General features: G+C 40.6%; 1 protein-coding gene across 1 annotated transcript in view; it reads right to left on the reverse strand.

Moving 5' to 3' along the window:
* The window catches only part of DNAH10 (dynein axonemal heavy chain 10), a 129,667-nt gene that overhangs the window by 74,201 nt on the left and 36,238 nt on the right, over nucleotides 1–19,228 (reverse strand). Inside the window, exons 19-29 of the mRNA XM_036921759.2 lie at nucleotides 18,054–18,210; nucleotides 15,685–16,161; nucleotides 15,426–15,584; nucleotides 13,960–14,076; nucleotides 13,772–13,874; nucleotides 13,122–13,300; nucleotides 9,272–9,483; nucleotides 6,673–6,826; nucleotides 5,469–5,702; nucleotides 3,583–3,705; nucleotides 1,334–1,567 (exon numbers count right to left, since the gene is read on the reverse strand). Of these exons, the coding sequence (XP_036777654.2) occupies nucleotides 1,334–1,567; nucleotides 3,583–3,705; nucleotides 5,469–5,702; nucleotides 6,673–6,826; nucleotides 9,272–9,483; nucleotides 13,122–13,300; nucleotides 13,772–13,874; nucleotides 13,960–14,076; nucleotides 15,426–15,584; nucleotides 15,685–16,161; nucleotides 18,054–18,210 (2,149 nt within the window). The remainder of the gene's footprint in view (nucleotides 1–1,333; nucleotides 1,568–3,582; nucleotides 3,706–5,468; nucleotides 5,703–6,672; nucleotides 6,827–9,271; nucleotides 9,484–13,121; nucleotides 13,301–13,771; nucleotides 13,875–13,959; nucleotides 14,077–15,425; nucleotides 15,585–15,684; nucleotides 16,162–18,053; nucleotides 18,211–19,228) is intronic.

Below are 19,228 nucleotides of genomic sequence, written 5' to 3' on the forward strand. Positions count from 1 at the left end.
TCTGACTTTAAGGAGGAAATCAGCACTGATGAAAGGGGAAGTATGGAGTTAAGTACTTGATCCTTGGCCAGAATACAAGCCTCCCTTTGAGAAAGGAACATGTGGCATCAAAAATAGGAATCTGACTTTAAGGAGGAAATCAGCATTGATGAAAGGGAAAGTATGGAGTTAAGCATTTGATCCTTGGCGCTTTGTTCATTTGGAACAACAGATTACTCTACAATGCTGGTTCAAAACCACAAATGATTTTGCCCCCAGGCACTGGGCAGTGTCTGGAGACATATTTGGTTGTTGTCATAACTGGAGAGGGCTGCTCCTGGCAGCTAGTGGGTAGCGGCCAAGGACGCTGCCACACATCCTGCGATGCAAGGAGGGCACCCACCCCCACCCACGACGCACATACGCACGCACGCAGACAACGGAGAATTACCTGGCCCGAAACATCAGTAGGGCCATGGCTCAGACACCCTGCTCTAGGCTGATACTATAGGAATTTGATTAGCTGACCATTATTTCTGTCCATGCTCTGGTCCTCTATCACAAGAGACAATTTTGTCTGTTGTGTTTCCTGCCATTTACTATCGCTCATGGGTACACATATGTTTATATAAAAATATGAAAACATGGGCTGGAAGGAATCACAACAAACTCATGATAGTGGCTGCCTCTTGAAAGTGGAAGAGTTCTGAATGGGGAGAGGGGACAGAGAGATGTTGACTTTCTCTCCACAACTTTATTCTACAAAAAAAGAAACAAAGCAAATATGACTAGATAGTAACAAATACCAATTCTTGGTGGTGGATAAGGTTATTTAGTGAACTTTGTAAGGCAGGCATTGCTCTAAGTACTTTACAAGTATTAACTCATTTAATCTTTATAACACCTCCACTGAAACAGGTAACTACTGGAGTTATCATTTACAGATGAGGAAACCAATTCCCAGAGAGGTTAAGTAAGTTGACAAAGGTCATACAGCAAATCTGTGCAGCGCGAGGATTTGAATCCAGACAATCTGGCTCTACAGTCCATGCACTAAAGCACTATCCTGTATTGTTTCTGCTTATCATATTAGTCTTTGTGTATTTGTTTATTATTTTAGTTTCTCCCCCAAGAAGTTGTTTTTGGACTGTGGAAAAGAGCAACAAATGGCAGCTAAGTGCTGGTGTAATTTCAGACTACAGTGGATTTCATCAGATTCATGCTTTAAATAAAACCCTCAATAGCACTGCACCATCTTAAACATCTGGGCTGAACCAAATTGCATAGAGAACTGGGGAAACACGCACCGCAGCTACAGGACTTACAGACTCTGCAATGAGACCTGGGGGCCCACCTTGATCATGTGCTCCTGGACACAGAGGGGGTCGCTGCTCCCCAGGATGCTGAGCAGCTCGTCATCAGAGATGAAGAAGAACCTGGGGAAAGTGTTCCTCTTGGAGTCTAAGTAGTCGTTTAAGCCCTTCTGGCATTTCTCGAGGCCCTCACTGATATGCTGTAAGTCGGGAAGACGGTTTGGGGCCTGGCAGCATCTCTTGATCACGGGGTCTTTTAAGGCTTCACCCATGATCTGCACGAGGCCAAAAGGAGAGCGGTCAAGCCAGGGAAGTGGAAACACTGCTCCAGTCCCACAGGGGCATCTGCCAGGGCCCCAGGCACTACGGAGAACAAAATCAACAAACACCCAGACCACAGCCTTTTGGGAGGCCAATTTGGCAAAAGTTGTGAAATACTTACATAAGCATGTCCTTAGCACATTCTAATGTACTATATAGAATTTACTTCTTTCCAGTGTTTATTTTTTCCATCTTCCCACTAGAAGGTAGCTGCCTGGGGTCGGGTTTTTTCCTCCTGTGCTCACTGGCATGCCCAACGACCCTCCAACAGTGCTGCACATAGTAGGCCCTCAATCAGCATTTGCTGAATGGATGAAGCCAGCAATTGTACTTGGAGCAGTTAGTATGTTCCAGAATATTCAGACAGCATTCCTTTTTTTTTCTCATTGAATTTTCCTTTTTTTAATTAAGGTATCATTGATATATAATCTTATAATGGTTTCACATGAACTACATTGTGATTATTACATTCACCCATATTATCAAGTCCCCCCCCAACACCCCACTGCAGTCACTGTCCATCACTGTAGCAAAATGCTATAGAGTCACTACTTGTCTTCTCTGTGCTATACTGCCTTGCTTGTGACCACCCTGCATTAGGTGTGCTAATCATAATGCCCCTTAATCCCCTTCTCCCTCCCTCCCCACTGCCTCCCCTTTGCTAACCCCTAGTCCCTTCTTGGAGTCTGTGAGTTTCAGGTAGCATTTTTTATAATGCAGAAAAAAAAAAAGAAAAGGAAAGGAAAGGAAACAGCCTAAATGTCCAATAAGAGGGGATTAGGTCAACCATTTGCTCTAAGGGATAATTTAGATGTTTTACTTATTGAAATATATGTCAAAGATGTTAAATTTTAAATGACCAACCATACAAGATTTTTAATGATCTTATTTTTGTATAATGCTTATATGCCTATCAATCTGTTTATATGTTTACATAGCAATAAACAAATTCTAGGAAGATGAATATTGAACTGTTCAGATGTTTATCCTGGGTGTGGAGTTGCAGGTGTTTTTTCTTTTTTGCCTTTTTATAATTTCTACAACCTTTTTTAATGAATAGATATTTGTTGTATAGTGTTTTTTTTTTCAGTTTTCTTCTTAAAAACTTATGCAAATGGAAAGGAAAAATAATTAACTTTAACAGATAAAGGAGACCCAAATGTGAATCAGCCACCTGTACTTGAAAAAATACAACAGCCTCCCTAGTAGCAAAGGGCCCCATCTTTGAGGTCAGATGGGCTGGGTTAAAATCCTCACCCCAGTAATTAGTAGCAAAAGTGATGACTGGTACAATCCATTCTGGAAAGGACTATAAAATGAGCATAATCTTTCATGGGCAATTTACTTCCTAACAATCTCTCATAAGATATTCACCCTAAATATGGAGAGGCATTAGGTACAAACCTGAAAATTACTTATGACATCAAAGAATTACATTTCAAACAAGATGGCCAGTTACTAGATTATAATAATCAACTAAACTCGTGTCAAACCACTCACTGAAACATCACGTAAGGGCATTCAAATATTTTCTGAGATGGTTTCATAATATGAAATACATTTCTCATAATATTAAAAGAAAATTATAAGATATAAAGTTATTAAAAATACCATTATAATAAACATATTACCTACACACATAGAGAAAAGATGAAAGAAATATCTGACAGATTAAAGTGGCCACATTAAGGTGATAGAACTAAGGAAGATACATCTTTTCTACATTTCCCAATTTTTTTGAAAAAGTAGTATTACTTTTGTCATAAAAAGATATTTTATTAAAAAGTACTATATGTCAGCAGCTAAAGCTCAAACAGAAATTTTTAGTGAACCCATTAAGGTCATATATAATGATAGAAAAAATTCAGAAGGAAAAGTAGACAGAATACCACATGCAAATATGTAAGTAAATGGGTCTCAAATCACTGTCCTCTCATGACTAAAAATAAAATAGAAGTCAGTCACTTGCCCTTTTAAATATTTTATCGATGTTGTCAAACTTCTTTGCCTCATCTGGAAGTTGTGATCTGATATCTCCACCAATGAAAATGTTTTCCAGGTACATCCATTTTCTCTGAACCAACATCCAAATCTGTAAATGCACAATGTGAACGTCAGCATAGGTGGCTCGAGGTGTGTATGGCAAAATCCCACCCTAACATGGGTCAGATTCAAATGAGCTCAGGTCAAAGGACTTTCCAGGCAATATGACACTCTTTTCCAAATATACAGGAATGATCAAGAAAGCATAAGTAAATATTTTTAAATATATGTCCACATTCAAAAGCAAAAGAAAACTCTCTACACCAGCCCTGGACAGGCAATAAGCTTCTAGATGTGAGCAGGGCTAAGAGCCCTGTGACCCAGAGGAACAAAGGACAGATCATGCAGAAGATTATGCAAAAACTGAGCCAGGTACTGTGTGACCCACAATTCTACCCCAGGTAGAGACCCAAAAGAACTGCAATCAGAGACTCAGAAATGGTTGCACATGAATGCTCATAACAGCACTAGTCACAACAGCCAAAAGGTAGAAACCTCCTGTTTATAAGCTAGTGAAGGATAAACAAAATGCAGTCTATCCATACAATGGAATCTTCTTCATCCATAAAAAGAAATGAAGTACAGACATATGCCATAGTGGAGATCAACCTTGAAAATATTATGCTAAAGCAAAGAAGCCAGACACAAAAGGCCACACATTATATGATTCCATTTATATGAATTATAATGAAAACTTCATAATAGGTAAACACATAGAGACAGAAAATGGACTGGTAGTTGCCAGGAGCTGGAGGGAGAAGGAAGCTCTTAACGGGTCTGGGATTTTCTCTGGAGATGATGGTGAGATGTTCTGAAACTAGTAGAGGTGGTGGTTGCACACCATTGTGAATGAACTTTGAAATGGTTAATTTTATATTATGTGAATATCACATCAACATCTTAAGAACTCTTACCAAAGAAAAAAAGCAGTGCTATATCTTACTGAACATCTTTCACTAAAAAAAAGTAATAGGCAGAAAACAAACAAAGAAGCAGGCACAGGAAGCCCCTATATGACCGGGGCAAGGGCCTGGACCACGTTCCTAGCCAGTAAACCAGGCCTGGTATCATCCCAGCCAAAGCTCGGGTTGTGGCCAGGAAGGAGGCACGTGTCTATGCTCTGGGAAGGGAGTGAAGACAGCCACACCAAACTGGTGAAATGAGCCTAGGTTGGTCTGGGAGGTCTAGACCAGTATTTCCCACAAGAGGAAGAAAGCCCCAACTTCCTAATATAAGACCTTGTCTGGTGCTGCTCAACATGATAGGCCAGGTTGGAGAAACTGCAAAAACAAATGGCAAAGTGAAGCCAGCCCAGGGAAAATGTTTTATATAAGATGAACTAAAAAAAAAATAGAAATCACAGAGAGAAAAACCCACTACCATGAAATACAGTCACAAGAAGAGAGAAAAATTCTGGTTTGAGAAATACAAAAGCATAGAGAACTCTGGAATGGTCTTTAAATATGTTTAAATTATTCAATGTAATAAAGGGGGTGGGTGCATCCTTGCAACAAGAACATGGCAGTAAACATTAAAATATTTTTATTTACTATTAAATTATTAAAAGTAAATATTAAACAAGAATAGGGACATATGATAAAGAACCAGTTAGGAACCTTGGAAGTTAAAAATGCATTCATTGAAATAAAAACTCAGGGTGACTCCTCTAATCATGTACCCCTCCCCCCAAAATAAATCAAGCAGAAAAGTATGAAAGAGGATCATTAGTGTCAAGCACAAAATGCTCTCCTTTAAAGATTCTTTGCTGCTACTAACTGGCTCTTGACCACTTTTGTCTGTCTTTTCTCTCACCTCAATGACTTCCCCTATTACAGAAAGCGTTTTCTCCCATTTGTGAACAGTTTGAAGAAAAGGCTCCACAAATCTGCTTCCTGAGATGCTCTGCAGGTTGAAAGTGTTGTCATCAAGGCACTGGATGATTTCATCAACAGGCCCCAAGATGTAGCCTCGATCCTGTGTGCCTTTGTAATGCTTGACCACCATAAACTTCATGTTTTCCCATGTGTCCAGGATTTCCTTCACAGCCTGGTTGGGAAGATAAAAAGAATGGTGCAGGCACATATGTTGAAAAAACAGAACCCCACCCAAGCAGCAACAACCTGAGCCTGCCTTTGATCAGTTCCTCACCCTGAATCTGGGTCCATTTTCCAAAGCCTAGGCATCATTTGCTAAGACTTGCCAGGTAAGCACATTCCACACATGATCTCCTTCAGTCCCCAGAGCACCCTGGCAAGGTAGGGATTATTACCCACATTTTACAGAGGCAGGAACTGGGGGCTCAAAGAGGTGAAGCAGCTTGCCAAGTGCACTCAGCTATTGAGCACCTGAGCCAAGGCCTGTATTCCTTAGCCAGCCTCCAATCTGTACATTTATGAGATCCTGTCCCTGTATTTACTGACCAGCAAGAAAACCAAATCATAAAATAATATACCTGTTTATGACTACATTTTTAAAAATACTTCTATCAGTATTTATGCATATGTATATATGTATGCATATATGTGTTATGTATATATATGCACATGTGTACATACACATACATACACATGATATGTATTTTATGTACATATATGTATTGTGTAGGTATATGCATGTGTGTATAGGCATATATATTTGTGTGCATGTATATGTGCAAATATATTTGTGGTATGGGCAGTGTATGTGTATGTATGTATGCAGACATATATATGCATTTTTAAGTGTTAAAGGATATACACTAAAATGTTAATAATAATGTTCAGGTGGTAGAACTATGAGTCATTTATGTTCTCAGTTTTCTACTATGACCATCCATAATTTCTTTAATAAATAAATCAAAAGTGGAACTATAATTAAGAATAAAAAATTTAACCAGGCAGAAATTCCATTTCTAGAACAGATAATTCTTTATCACTCAAACACAAAAACAGGTACTAGAGAGAATATGTTTTCTCTTGGAATTGAAAAGGTAATTCTTTTCTCTCTCTAGACTGTTTTATAACTGAAATAGTCTTACCTTCTCAATGGCGATTTCCTTGATGGCTGATGTGACAATCTCATTGAGGACATCCATGTGTTTGTGAAGTTCCATAGCAAACATATTTTCTAAGGTGAATGTTTCGGTCATTTCAAAAAATACACCTGTTTTTTCCATAAGCTCTTTCCAATGCCTGAAAGTGCATCAGCATTAAATCTTTATGCTTATTGAATTTAGTAGATTTAATCACTCCCATTTAAATCACAGGACAAAGCCATTATAATACTTCTTGTTTTGGAATTCTAAAACATGAGGACACCATTGGAATTACATTTCCAGTTTCCCAAAATCCCACTGGCTGCCAGAATGAAACCTGGAAACAACATCTAGCAAGACAGTGTCTTAGATGGCTAATCCTCACGACCATATAAGAAAACAAGCAACTTTTAATTTTTCGGAAACTGCTTCTGAAATAGTGTCTACACCAGTGACTGCAATGTCTCCTGGATCACTCAGCCTGTTTGAGACCCTGGTGTAAATTATGAGCTTTCATGTATTTGATAAACATTTATCAAGCACTAACTCTGTGCCAAGCAGTGGGCTAGCTGCTGGGGTGGGGGGGCATGGGGGGGTCGTGGTGACCAAAAGGGCAGGACCTGCCCTCAGGAATTCTACCACCTACTTGGAGGGACAGTAAATATAAGACAAAATAAATCTACAAATTAAATAACTGCAAGTTGTTTTGAGTACTATGGAAAAAACTGCCAAGTGATACAGAAGATAAGAAGGTGTCTGTTTTAGATAGGAGGGTCAGGACTGACCTCTGTGCACACAGCACAACACTGAACAGCTCTGCTCTTGACCCAATTTGAACTTTTGAGGTCTGCATTTGGCCTGTGGGTTTGTCCGTTTTTACAGTTTTGTTTATATGGCATGAATGTAAGTAAGCCAGCTAAACATGGCGTGGGACCAGCAGAATGCCAGGGTCCAGCATATAAGCAGTAAGCATTGAATCACTGATTTTTATTGTAAACACACACCTCTTCCCAGAAATGTACTGTTTCCTTTCCCTCTATTTCCAGGCCTAGCCCAGGAGTTGATATGAAGTAGGGATTTCATAACTCTGGAGGATCGGGGGGCCCCTAGGTGACATGGCATTAAATAACACCATTGAGGGAGAAAGGGGTTCCCTACTCAGTTTCTTTCCACTCCTTTTGATTCCATCAAAGAGAGAGAGTCAGCTTGGCACTGCTGTGCTTAAACCTCATCCACTGTTATTCACCTTTCATCCAGGGGAGGCCTCTGGCTCAGCCAAAAGCAACAGTTTTGAGCTAAAATTAAAAAAAAATTTTTTTAAATTTTTATAATGACTTTCTAGGCACAGTAAGAGCTTTTGGTTTTCCATTTACAGGCGTGGTGTCAGTGCCTTTTTAGAATACTTTCATTTAAGCAAAAGAGAAACAAGCTGACAGGAAAAAGTACATCAAGCAATGACAGTATTGGTGACACTGGATCTTACAAAAATGGTGAGAAATGACCCAAGTTTGGGAAACACTGGGATCATAAAACAGGGAACCTTTGCTAGAAAATGCTTCCTTGAACCAAGTTTTCCTTCCACCTAGATGAGCAACTGAAGAATGCAAAGATCACAGTGAGTGCCCCCAGTAAGCCAGCAGAGCAGTGACACAGATGGGGACTCGCATCGTCACTGCGCCCAGGGGCCGCCTGTGCTTTGCTGGGAGTTATAGGTGTGGAGAACCATCAAAGATAAATTAGCACTGAGCAGAGGCTTTCTTACGGGTATAACAGAAGGACTGGAAGGGAACTGAAATGGCATGACTTTCTTTCTGAGTACAAGTCCTTTAACGTCATTACATCACTCTGCCCACACTTTGGAAACATGATGGAGGAACATGTTGTGTTGGAAATAATGGTACTCAGAAAGCTTCTGCTAACTGCTGTCTCTGAGGGCCACATCCAATTGATCACAGACAAGTGAGGGGTGAATCTCCTCCATCCCACTCCAAGACTGGCTATTCCATTAAAAACCTGGCAAGACCTACTCTGTCCAATCCTGCAGCCACAAGCTACTGAGCAACTGAAATGTGGCATCAAAACTGAAGTATGCCGTAAGCGTAAAATACGTGCCTGACTGCAAGGTGTTTTTTAAAGAAGAATATAAAATATCTTGTATATCATGTTTTATATTGATTACATGTTGAAGTGATAATATTTTGTATATGTGGGGTTAGTTAAAATACATTGTTAAAACTATTTTTACCTCTTTTACTTTCTCTATGCAGCTGCTAGAAAATTTTTAATCACATCTGTGGGTCACATATTTCTGCTGGATGGTGCTGATCTAGACCCCTTGCTATTTTTTTTTAACCCTTTGAAAGAAGCAACTTCACTTTACACCTGGCAGTTTGTTTAAAAAAAAAATAGGAGCATCCTTGTGGCTGATAATTTTATAAAAACTTTACATGGAAAACAGATTTTGAGAAATACTACTTGTATATTTCATGCCCTGCATTGCTGTTCAGACCTTGTTCTTTGTCAACAGATCTAAGCAAAGACATATTTTAAATTTAAACCTCTTCCCATCCTTTCATGTCAGCTAACAAGGGACAAAACAGACCTGTCTCGTAATGCCTCATGCTTCAAGTCAAGAAGTAAAGGGATTGAGTCTTTGAATGCCTTCATTTTTGCTTCCAAATAGTAGGCCACCGATAAGTTTCGGACCTGCCGAGGCAGCTTCCTGATGGACCTGAGGAACCCTTCGATTCCTTCCTGGAGAAACTGGACATTCAGGTTGATCCAAAGGGTCTGAGACCATTCTTCTTTTGCAATCTGAAAATGGGCAGGAAACGGCCCAGTCAACAAAAACCCCGTGATGGAAGAGCTAGTGTTTAACCCTGGTTCTGCTCACTTCTTTTCTAATATTATCACCCTTCTGTCCACAAACTCCAATTCACAAAGGAAGGGTTGATTTCAAGGATCTAAAACACAAACAAAACAATTCCAACTTTTTCAAGCCCCCGCTAAAATAACGCTATCTCTGAGGATGTGTGGCATTTAGAAATGTTTCCCTTTCCTTAAAAGAAAAGTGAGGAAATCAGAAATGGGTGCTTTTTAAATCAGGGACTCTCGAGTCTGAAAAGTGTGTAAGCCAGCCAGGCATTGGTTATAACATGCTTCTCATTCCTGACAAAAGCAGTCAAAGCTACAAGATATTTACAATTCAGATGATCCTGCTTGATTGTCGTAAGAAAAGACATTTTGCATTCTATTTTCCTGAGATTTAGTGTAAAAGGTACTGCCACACATGAAATTTACCATCTGTGATAGTTTGCATTTGCAACCTGTGACATCTAGACTTGCTTCCAGTCATGAAAGGAAATTTGACAGGCAATTGTATTGATGGGTGAAATGTACATCTGGTAATCTTTTTAACTTAAGTGCAAAGGCCATTATGATGTGTTTAATTATTTTCGTTTCATTTCTCTTTTTTGTCTCTTAAAATGATTTTAAAAGCTCAAATGGTTTTTTGGATTATTTTGAGATACTTCCATGATCGTTACCTCATTTTTGCAAAAACTTAATGAGAGATGAATTAGAAAGAAATCATAAAGAGATTAACGTACTTCTTGGGAGTTTCTACACCCGTTCTACAGCCATCAAGCACGATAATGCCTTTCTTTCATCCACTCCCTATGCCTCCCCGCTCTCTGCTCTTTCATTGAGTACATTTGTAAAACCACAACTATGGTTAAATCCATTCCTTGCCATTTACCAGTGCTCAAGATCTACACCCAGGCAGCAAAACTGTGATTGCTCTACACCCAGCCTTGCTCAATGGCCTTGGTCTAAATCCAGGACCCAAATGCTGCCATTGGCCATTCACATTTCCCTGGTTCCTCATGTTCCTGACTACCATTTCACCCCTGCTCCACTGTGCTCAACCAGCCAACATCTTCTCTGTTGATGGTTTTGCTGTGAGGGTCCCTGGGGAAAATGAGGCAACTGGAACAGAACATTCAATGTTCTCCTGCTTACAAGCACCTTGACATGTACACTCTGCCTTCCCCCAATGAGGAAAGATGATCTACCTGCCTCCTATTTGGGGCCATGTCTTGATCCAGTCCCTTCCCACTGACTCAAGGACACCAGATGTCTGAAGCAAGGCTTTTGTCTCCTTTCACTGGTGTTTCCTCCCTACTGGACCATCCCTGTCAACATGCAACCTCATGTTGAATTTCTCCCACCTTCAAAAAATTATCCTGATCCCACATCCCCTCCACCCACCACTCCTCATTTCCCTGCTTCCCTTTATTACAGAACTCCTTGGTGGTCTGTATTTGGAATTTCTAATTCCTCTCTTCCCATTCTCTCTGCTTTTCTTAAGCTTTATCAAGGATTAGCTGGTGTGCAATAAGCTGAACACATTTGAAGTGTGCAATTTGCTAAGTTTTGACATGTGTACACAGCCATGAAGCCGTCACTGCAATTGAGCTAATGAACGTGGTCATCACCTTCAAATGTCTCCTTGCCTCTGTGTAATCCCAGCTCCTACCCCTAGGCAATGACTGACCTGCTTTCTGGCACTATAAATGTATCTGCACGTTCCAGAATAGTATGTAAATGGAATCATATGGTATGTACTCCTGTGTATCTAGCGTGATGATTGTGAGATTCATCCATGCTGTCTCATGCTGTATCCATCATTCAGTCCTCTTTATTACTGATCTTTCATGCGATGGAGGCAGCATAGTTTATTTATGCATTCCCTTGTGGATTGACATTTGGGTCATTGCCAGTCTTGGGCTATTATAAATAAACCCACCATGAACACTCGACTATAAGTCTTTGTGGGGGCCTCCCTCTGCTTTCTTTCCTCTTGGGGAAATACCTGGGACTCACTAATCAGATTCCCACGGCCACCACTGCACTGGAACCTTCCTTTCCGAGGTCACCAGTGGCCTCAGTGAAGTGACAGTCTGGGTGTAGCTCACCCTCTCCTCGCTTAGTGTGTCGGCAGCATTTGATGCAGGTGAATGACAGTCCCATCTCTCCGAAAGGCTCTGTCACTTGGCTTTGTAAGTGACATCAGACTCACCCATTTGTCCTCCTACCTCCCACACCACTCCCCACCCTCCTTTCCTTCTTGGGGGACTTCTCATGGTGGTTGCTGCTGGAGCGACCCAGGCTCAGTCCCACCTACCCTGTTCCCAAGCATACTGGGATGAATAGTGTGCCCCCTCAAATTCAGGTCCACCCTGTGAGATGAGGCCTTTGCAGCTGTAGTTAGTTAAGACAGGGGCATGCTGGAGTAGGGTGGCTGAATCCAATGATTCAGGAAAAAGCCTGCCCCTGACTCAGAGCCTCACTCAAATGCCCATTCCCTGGGGCACCTCCTTCCTCCTCTGGGCTCCATAGCTCCCCAACTGCCTCACCTCTAGGACACGGCAGCAGTATAGTGATCGGCTCTTGTGTCAGTGTGATGGTTAATTTTATGTGTGAAGTTGACTGGACCCTGGGTGTCCAGATATTTGGTTGAACACTATTCTGAACAATGTATATCCAGGGTGTTTCTGGATGAGATTACCATTTGAACCAGCAGACTAAGCACAGTAGACAGCCCTCTCCACCATGGGTGGACCTCATCCAATCCACTGAGGGTCCAGAATGAACACAGACTGGGTAAGAGAAAGTCTGCTTTCTCTATGCCTGAGACGTCGGTGTTCTCCTGCTTTCAGACTCAGACTTGGACTGGAGCTACGCCGCCAGCTCTCCTAGGTGTGCAGCTTGCCGAATGAAGATCTTAGGACTTCTCAGTCTCCATAATGCATGAGCTGATTCCCTACAACAAACCCATTTGGGTCCTACTGGTTCTGTTTCTCTGGAGAACCCACACCAACACAGTCCATCTCTCCTGGGAGCTCAGGAAGGACAGCACCAATGGGATGGCAGGTCAACTCCTTTCTGAACTTTATGCTCCAACCAGCACAGCACTGGGCACAGAATTCACAGAACAGAGTGAGGAATGAATGTGTGGCTGGATGGCATGAATTTGCATGGGAAACATATACTAAAAGGAGGCATCCAAATAACATATTTGCTACTTTTTATTTCCACTTCTAGCTAAACAGTTCACCACACACCTTAACCAAGCCCTGACCTCCAAAGAGAGTTTTCCTTTTTCTTGAATTGTGGTAGAATATATATGACATTTAAATGTACAGTTTGGTGGCATTGAGCACATTCACAATGTTATGTAAGCATCCCCACTACCTAGTTCCAGAACTTTCTCATCACCTGAAATAGAAACCCTGTGCCCATTAGCAGTCACACCCCATTCCCTCTTCCCAAGAGCCAAAGTGAGAATGCCCATTATATCTGCCCCAGACTCTGTTATGCTGGCATGAGGTCCACTGGGCCCCATCAGTTCTTGCACTGCCTACAGTGAGACAGCATCGGCAGACACTCACCTTCAGTCTTTCATAGAGCTCGTAAATCATCTTCAGCCCATTCATTTCCTTCTGCACTTTGAATAGCTCTGGATACCTTGTAATGGGAAGATCAAAAAGCTTCTCAGCATTTGCCAGCTCCTGACGGCTCTTTTCATGTTTTGTTAGCTCTCTTTCGAAAGTGGCCAAAAGTTCTACTCCTAATAAGTAAGTAAATAAATAGGTAAATGAATACATAAAATTTTAGGGTACATAAAACTGAATAAGAAATCATGAACAGTACACATAAATAATCATTTCATGTGCAGAAGCCATCTGGGAAGGCAAATTTAGAATTACTAGGCCTTATCTCTCCATCATTCTAAATAAAACCAGAGGGCCAATTACATCTAGAAACTCTTCCAGTTAGAAAAGTCTGTCCTTACCGTTCTCCCTCTAGGTGGTCTCAACCTGGGCAGCACATTAGAATCTACATGGGAGCTTTTAAAACTATTGGTGTCCAGACCACCCTCCAGAACAATGGAATGAATCATCCTTTCCCAGGTATCAGTAGTTTTTGAGATCCCCAGTGTACAGGCATGGTTAAGAACCACTGCCCCACCACCTGCCCATAAAATTCTTAAGAAAAACATACTCAAATACCTCAGTAAGACCGACATGAATATTCTTACCTTTATCAAGATCTTCACCAACAGACCCAGGGCCTTCACAATAAAAGCGTTTTGCAAAATCCTCTGTCTGCTGTCTATAGTTTAATATTTCATCTCGAGTAATCTGGGTGGGGAAAGCAGGGTTGCATTAATTTTACCCCATGGGTTTTTTTCAATATCTACTCATAAAGTACACATTTAAAATGTACCTCTGTGAAGGTTCTCTTTATGCCTCCAAGAGCATGCTCCACATTCACTGAATCATTAAAAAGATTTAACCACATGCTCTCAATCTTGTCAGCCAGTTCTTTCTCTGCTTCAGAAGGCTAATAGAAAAGCAGAACAAACAATAAGTGACCAGCAGTTTAAAACTGAAATTCTGGTCAAAGCTATGGTCCAGGGACTTCTGCTTCTGGTTAAGAGCAGGCTAGGTCATTTGAACCCACACACCAAAAAAAACTGCTTGAATTATAAAAATTACATTTTTAAATTAATTTTTTAAATTAATTTTAATTCTAAAAATTACATTTTTAATTAATTTTTTAAATTTATTTTAATTCTAAAAACTACATTTTTATAATTAAAATAAAATTAGGATAAAATCATTTTTTAAGACAAATAGATAACATCAATAGATAGATAACCTAGAGAAACCCTTCTTTGTAAACTAAAACTCAGCTTCAAATCAACTTATTATCTGATTAAATAATCTCAGCTTGTGAATGCATCCAGCTGTGCTCTGTCAGAAGAAAAAAATGAACCTCTTCTGTTAACATCTATAGCCTCTAGTTCTCTCTACAATGTTCAGAACCCAATCAGAAATAACAGAATAACAAAATGACTTGAAGGAAACAAAGAGATACACAAATAATACAAGCAGACCATAATGGAGTTTTAAGACACAGAATTTAAATTAATTTTACTTAATAAAGTAGAGTAAGCAAAAGACAAAATTGAGAACTTCTATTTTATTTTATCTACAAAAATACAAATTTTGGGTACTGGACACTTTTCTGATGAGAAGACCTCTAGCTTTCAGCCCAAGGCTACTGCTCAGTTAAGGTGTTCAGAGCAGTCAAGCAATGTGAATGCTAAAATACAGCTGTATGCAAATACAGATTTATAACAGCTATTTTGTTTCTCCACTCTAGTTTGTTTCTCCAGTTGGTTCTTTTCATGTTTATGTGATGCATGGTATGCAAAATTTTGCATGCAGCTTCAGAGAGATCCCAGACCCCCTCAGACTCATCCATGAACTCCTAAGGGTCCCTGAAACTCATGTTTAACCACCCTAAACAAAGACAACTGAATTATTATCTTTTACCAGTTTCTTTCCTTTTATTGCCTTTATCCTTCTCTCTCTCTCTCTCTCCCCCCCTCCTTCTTATCATTTTTGCAAGAGCCTTTATTAAAGGAAATTAACACAAAAAATAAAGAGAATGGAAATGGTGTACAGGTACAGACCAGTCTGCAAAAAACTGCTATTTGAACCATGCAAGATCAAGAAGTAATCTACAAGTTTTCACTATTCTAAATCACTGTGGGGTGGCTTTACATTTAAATATTATTACTTAGACTCATAAACAAGTCTATGGCAATATATATGAACAGTATTTCTGGAAGGATCTTAGAATTCAACCCAACCACAAAATGCTTAAGAAAATAGCTCACTTACAAAGAGATTATGATTTGCCATAGTGCGGTATCGCTCCTGGACATCCCTGTATCTTAGCTCCATGACCAAAGATTTACTTCTAATTTCTGCAATTGTTGAAAGGACAAACTTGAGATCTTCAAGGGTACTGGGGCTTTTTTTCAGGTTTTTGGCCAGGTACTGTAAAAGAAAGTTCAAAGGACATTAAGTATAGAAAAAAAAGTACCAAATGAAAATCTATCATGAAAAGCAGTTTTAATTACACCCACTGATCCATTACCTCCACTTCTTCATGGAGATTATTGAGCTCCTCCTTTGCTGACTCATTGAGAAGTTTCCCAAACGAAATCACCCAGGACTTGGCGTTTTCCTGCATTGTGTTTGCAAGAGGCCCTAGCTGAAGCCTGATGCAGTGCTCATCCTTAATTAAAGGCTGGTGCATAACTTCATAGGCTATCTTGGAATAGAACTGCAACTTTTCATCGTATGCCACACAAGAAGGTTTCCTGGCAGCAAATTTCTCCATCACAATGGCTTTGTCCAATTTCCAGAGAGGTCGATACCTCTTCCATTTCTGTAGGTACTTCATAAGATTGACCAGAATCCTGTGGACATTTTGAGGGATCATAACGGCTTGTTCAACTATCTGAGGGTTCATAGAAATGTCATTGTAAAAGCTTATTGTAACAACCTCTTCTTCCTCCCCCTTCTGAGGAGGGCATTCTATGCAGCTGCCGTTCATCCATCGAACAAAATGCTGTCAAAATAAGCATCAGGTGGAAAGACAGCACTTCAGTGTTATTTTGCCTCCTATGAACATATTAGTATTCAGTAAGAAGTCTTGCTAGTAATAGAAATCACTTTATTATTAATAAATGTGCTCAATTGCAAAAATGACCACCATCCCAAAAGCCCATCAAGAGATGAGTCAATTGACAAAACTGTCCATTGTGAGGGTCTATTTCTCCATGCCAGGCTAGCCTGTAACTTCACCAACAGAAGGGGCAGAAGTGGGTCATACATCTCTAAGCCAAGGGCTCAAGGGCAACTTCCACTCTCATGTTATTGAAACCTTACAGTCACCAAGTGAGTGAGCTTGAGCTAGCTTACTAGGCTTCACCAATAAAGGCCTCAAATCCATCTACTGGTGAGGTGGAAAGTTAAATGGACATAAAATGCTGTGATTAACGTTCATAATGTTTCACAGGAAGTCTATCCTATTTATTTACCCTTTGGAAATTGTTTCTTCCTCTGTTTAAAGACCCAGTGATGTAACACCTATAATATAGGAGAATTTATGTAATAGTGCTTAATAACTTTACTTGCACAGATTATAAAATATACGCAATTTATTTATTAACTTCCAAATACAATGAAGTGAAATTCTCTATTTGTAATATCTATATTTAGTTTTAGGCTAAAAACAAAATGCCTGAAACATATCTGACTTTCTGAACAAAGAGAAAGATGTTAGTATCTGGAGAGGATGTGACATCCCTTATCCACAAAAATGGCCCTATTTTCCCATTGTTGGTAAGAAATAAATTTGCGGTTATTTGCCAACAGACATGCATTCAACAAGCATTCACTGAGAACCAACTGTGTGCTAGACAGTGTTCAAGGTGCTGGACATCCAAAATTCTAGTGGCATGAGATAGTCAATAGATAAATGAGCAAGTAAGTAAATAAGGAAAGATCAGAAAGTGATAGTACCAGGAATAAGCTAGAACAGAGTGACATGATGGAGAAGGACAAGAAGAAGCCATTGAGTAAAGGTCTGGGAGCAGAAGTTTCCAGGCAGAGAAAACAGTGCTGGAGGGACACTAGGCTGGAGCACAGTGGAGCATGGAAGAGGTGGAAATTGAGATCAGAGAGGTGGGCAGGTGCCATTTGACCATTGTAAGGAGTTTGATCATGTTCTAAGTGCAATGTGAAGTCATCAGAGGGTTTTATATAAGAAAAGACATGAAATGATTGCTATTTTTAAAAGATAATTCTGACTAGTCATGGTGGAGAATGCACTATAGACACATTATGGCAATAGAGCAGGTGAGGGATGATGGCAACTTGGAATAGACTGGTAATGTGGGAAAGGAGGAGAGGACAGATTGGGTGTGTGTTTGGGGAACAAGTCAGCCAGACTTATGGTTGACAGGCTGGATATGGGTATATGAGAGAAACACAGGAATTGAGATGGTGAAGCCATGGGGTTAAGGTTGGTGCTGTTTTCTACAGCAGGGAAAACTGGGGCAGGACCAGGTTCCAAGTAGGAAGTCAAGAATGCCCTCTTGGACAGGCCACATCTAACATCCAAGCAACCGAGTGGAAAAATGACGTTGAGGTGGAGAGTTCCAGTTGGAGATGGAACTGAGGTGGTCATCTCCATAGGGGTGCTATGAAAAGCCCTGGGACGGGTCATGATGACATAGAAGTTAAAGAGAGAAGAAAAGCAAGGTCAAGCCTTGGGATGGTCCAACTTTTAGAGGACCTACAGTGAGGAACCAGGAGGGGACTAATGCTGTCTGGACAGAGACCAGAGTGGAAGCTGGGTCTGCCACCTCCTCCGCAGCTTGCTTTCCAAAGCTGGGTTACCCAACTGCCTGTGCCAATAAGCCACCTGTGAAACAGCACAGGTGCTGCCGCCCTTACCTTGGTGATCTCCATGCAATTTTGTGCACAATGGACACACATTTTGTCTATCTCATTTGTGTTGGGATGAAGGATGATCTCAGGCGCGGTCAGGATGGTTTCCGCTTGGAACAAAGGGACATCTCCAAGGATTAAAGAATTAAAAGTTTGCAGATTCCTAAGGGGAGGTAATATAACAGACTCACGACTCATGAGTGAAACACAAACTGAGGAAAAGGATGAGAGTCACAAAAGTCAGAGGAAATAACACCTTCTAGGATTGTAATGGACAATTTGGGGGGAATTTCATTACATACATTTTTTTGGCCTAAATTTTACAAATAGCTCATTTCCACTTTTGGGGAGTTGGTGTCTATTAGTTGGAAAATACTTAAATAATAATGTTGACTTTCAAAAGCTGCTCCACTCTGAGTCAGGGACAATGGTCTTCACTCTGGCTTTTGTCCTCTCCCAGAAAGCTCCTCTCATTTTAGCTCACTCCTCATCTTCAGCTAAAATGTAGCCTTTCAGAGGACTTTCTTGGCCACCCAGTTACAGCAGCCACTCTGTTCTCTCCTTGGAACATCATTTGCCTTTATTTCTTTCACAGAAATCATCTTGGTTGTGCCTGTACCCCTGTGTCCTAGCCCTGTTCCCTATGAGGCATGGAGAAGCCACAGCAGGACAGGGGCCTTGCTGCTCCAGTGCCTGGCACGTGGCAGGCTCTAGCAGCCCTTTGAGTGAATGAATGAGTGGATGCATGCATGGATGGATGGATGGATGGATGGATGGATAGAAAACAGTTTTCTCTATGTTGAGAAAGAGAAAGAGAAATGCTATGGAGATAGCCTTTTATAAGGGGCTGCTCTAGGAGTCTGTTAGTAGCAAGAAAAAATAAGTTAAATATGCAGAAAACAGATTTATTTAAAAGATCAGCTTAGAGAAGTTTGTCAAGCTGGGTCCAGGAAACAAGACCAAAGGTCATTATTATGTTTATTAATGCATTACTCCAAAGTGGGTTTTAACAGCTCACAAGGATATCTCAACTGCAATAAAAAACCCTAAAGTCAATAGTCAATGGCACTAAAAAGACTAAGAACAAATGCTGGCAAGGATGTGGAGAAAGGGGAACCCTCCTACACTGCTGGTGGGAATGTAAACTAGTTCAACCATTGTGGAAAGCAAAAGTTCCTCAA

Source organism: Manis pentadactyla, chromosome 14 (assembly GCF_030020395.1).
Source record: "Manis pentadactyla isolate mManPen7 chromosome 14, mManPen7.hap1, whole genome shotgun sequence".
Taxonomy (NCBI): Eukaryota; Metazoa; Chordata; class Mammalia; order Pholidota; family Manidae; genus Manis; species Manis pentadactyla.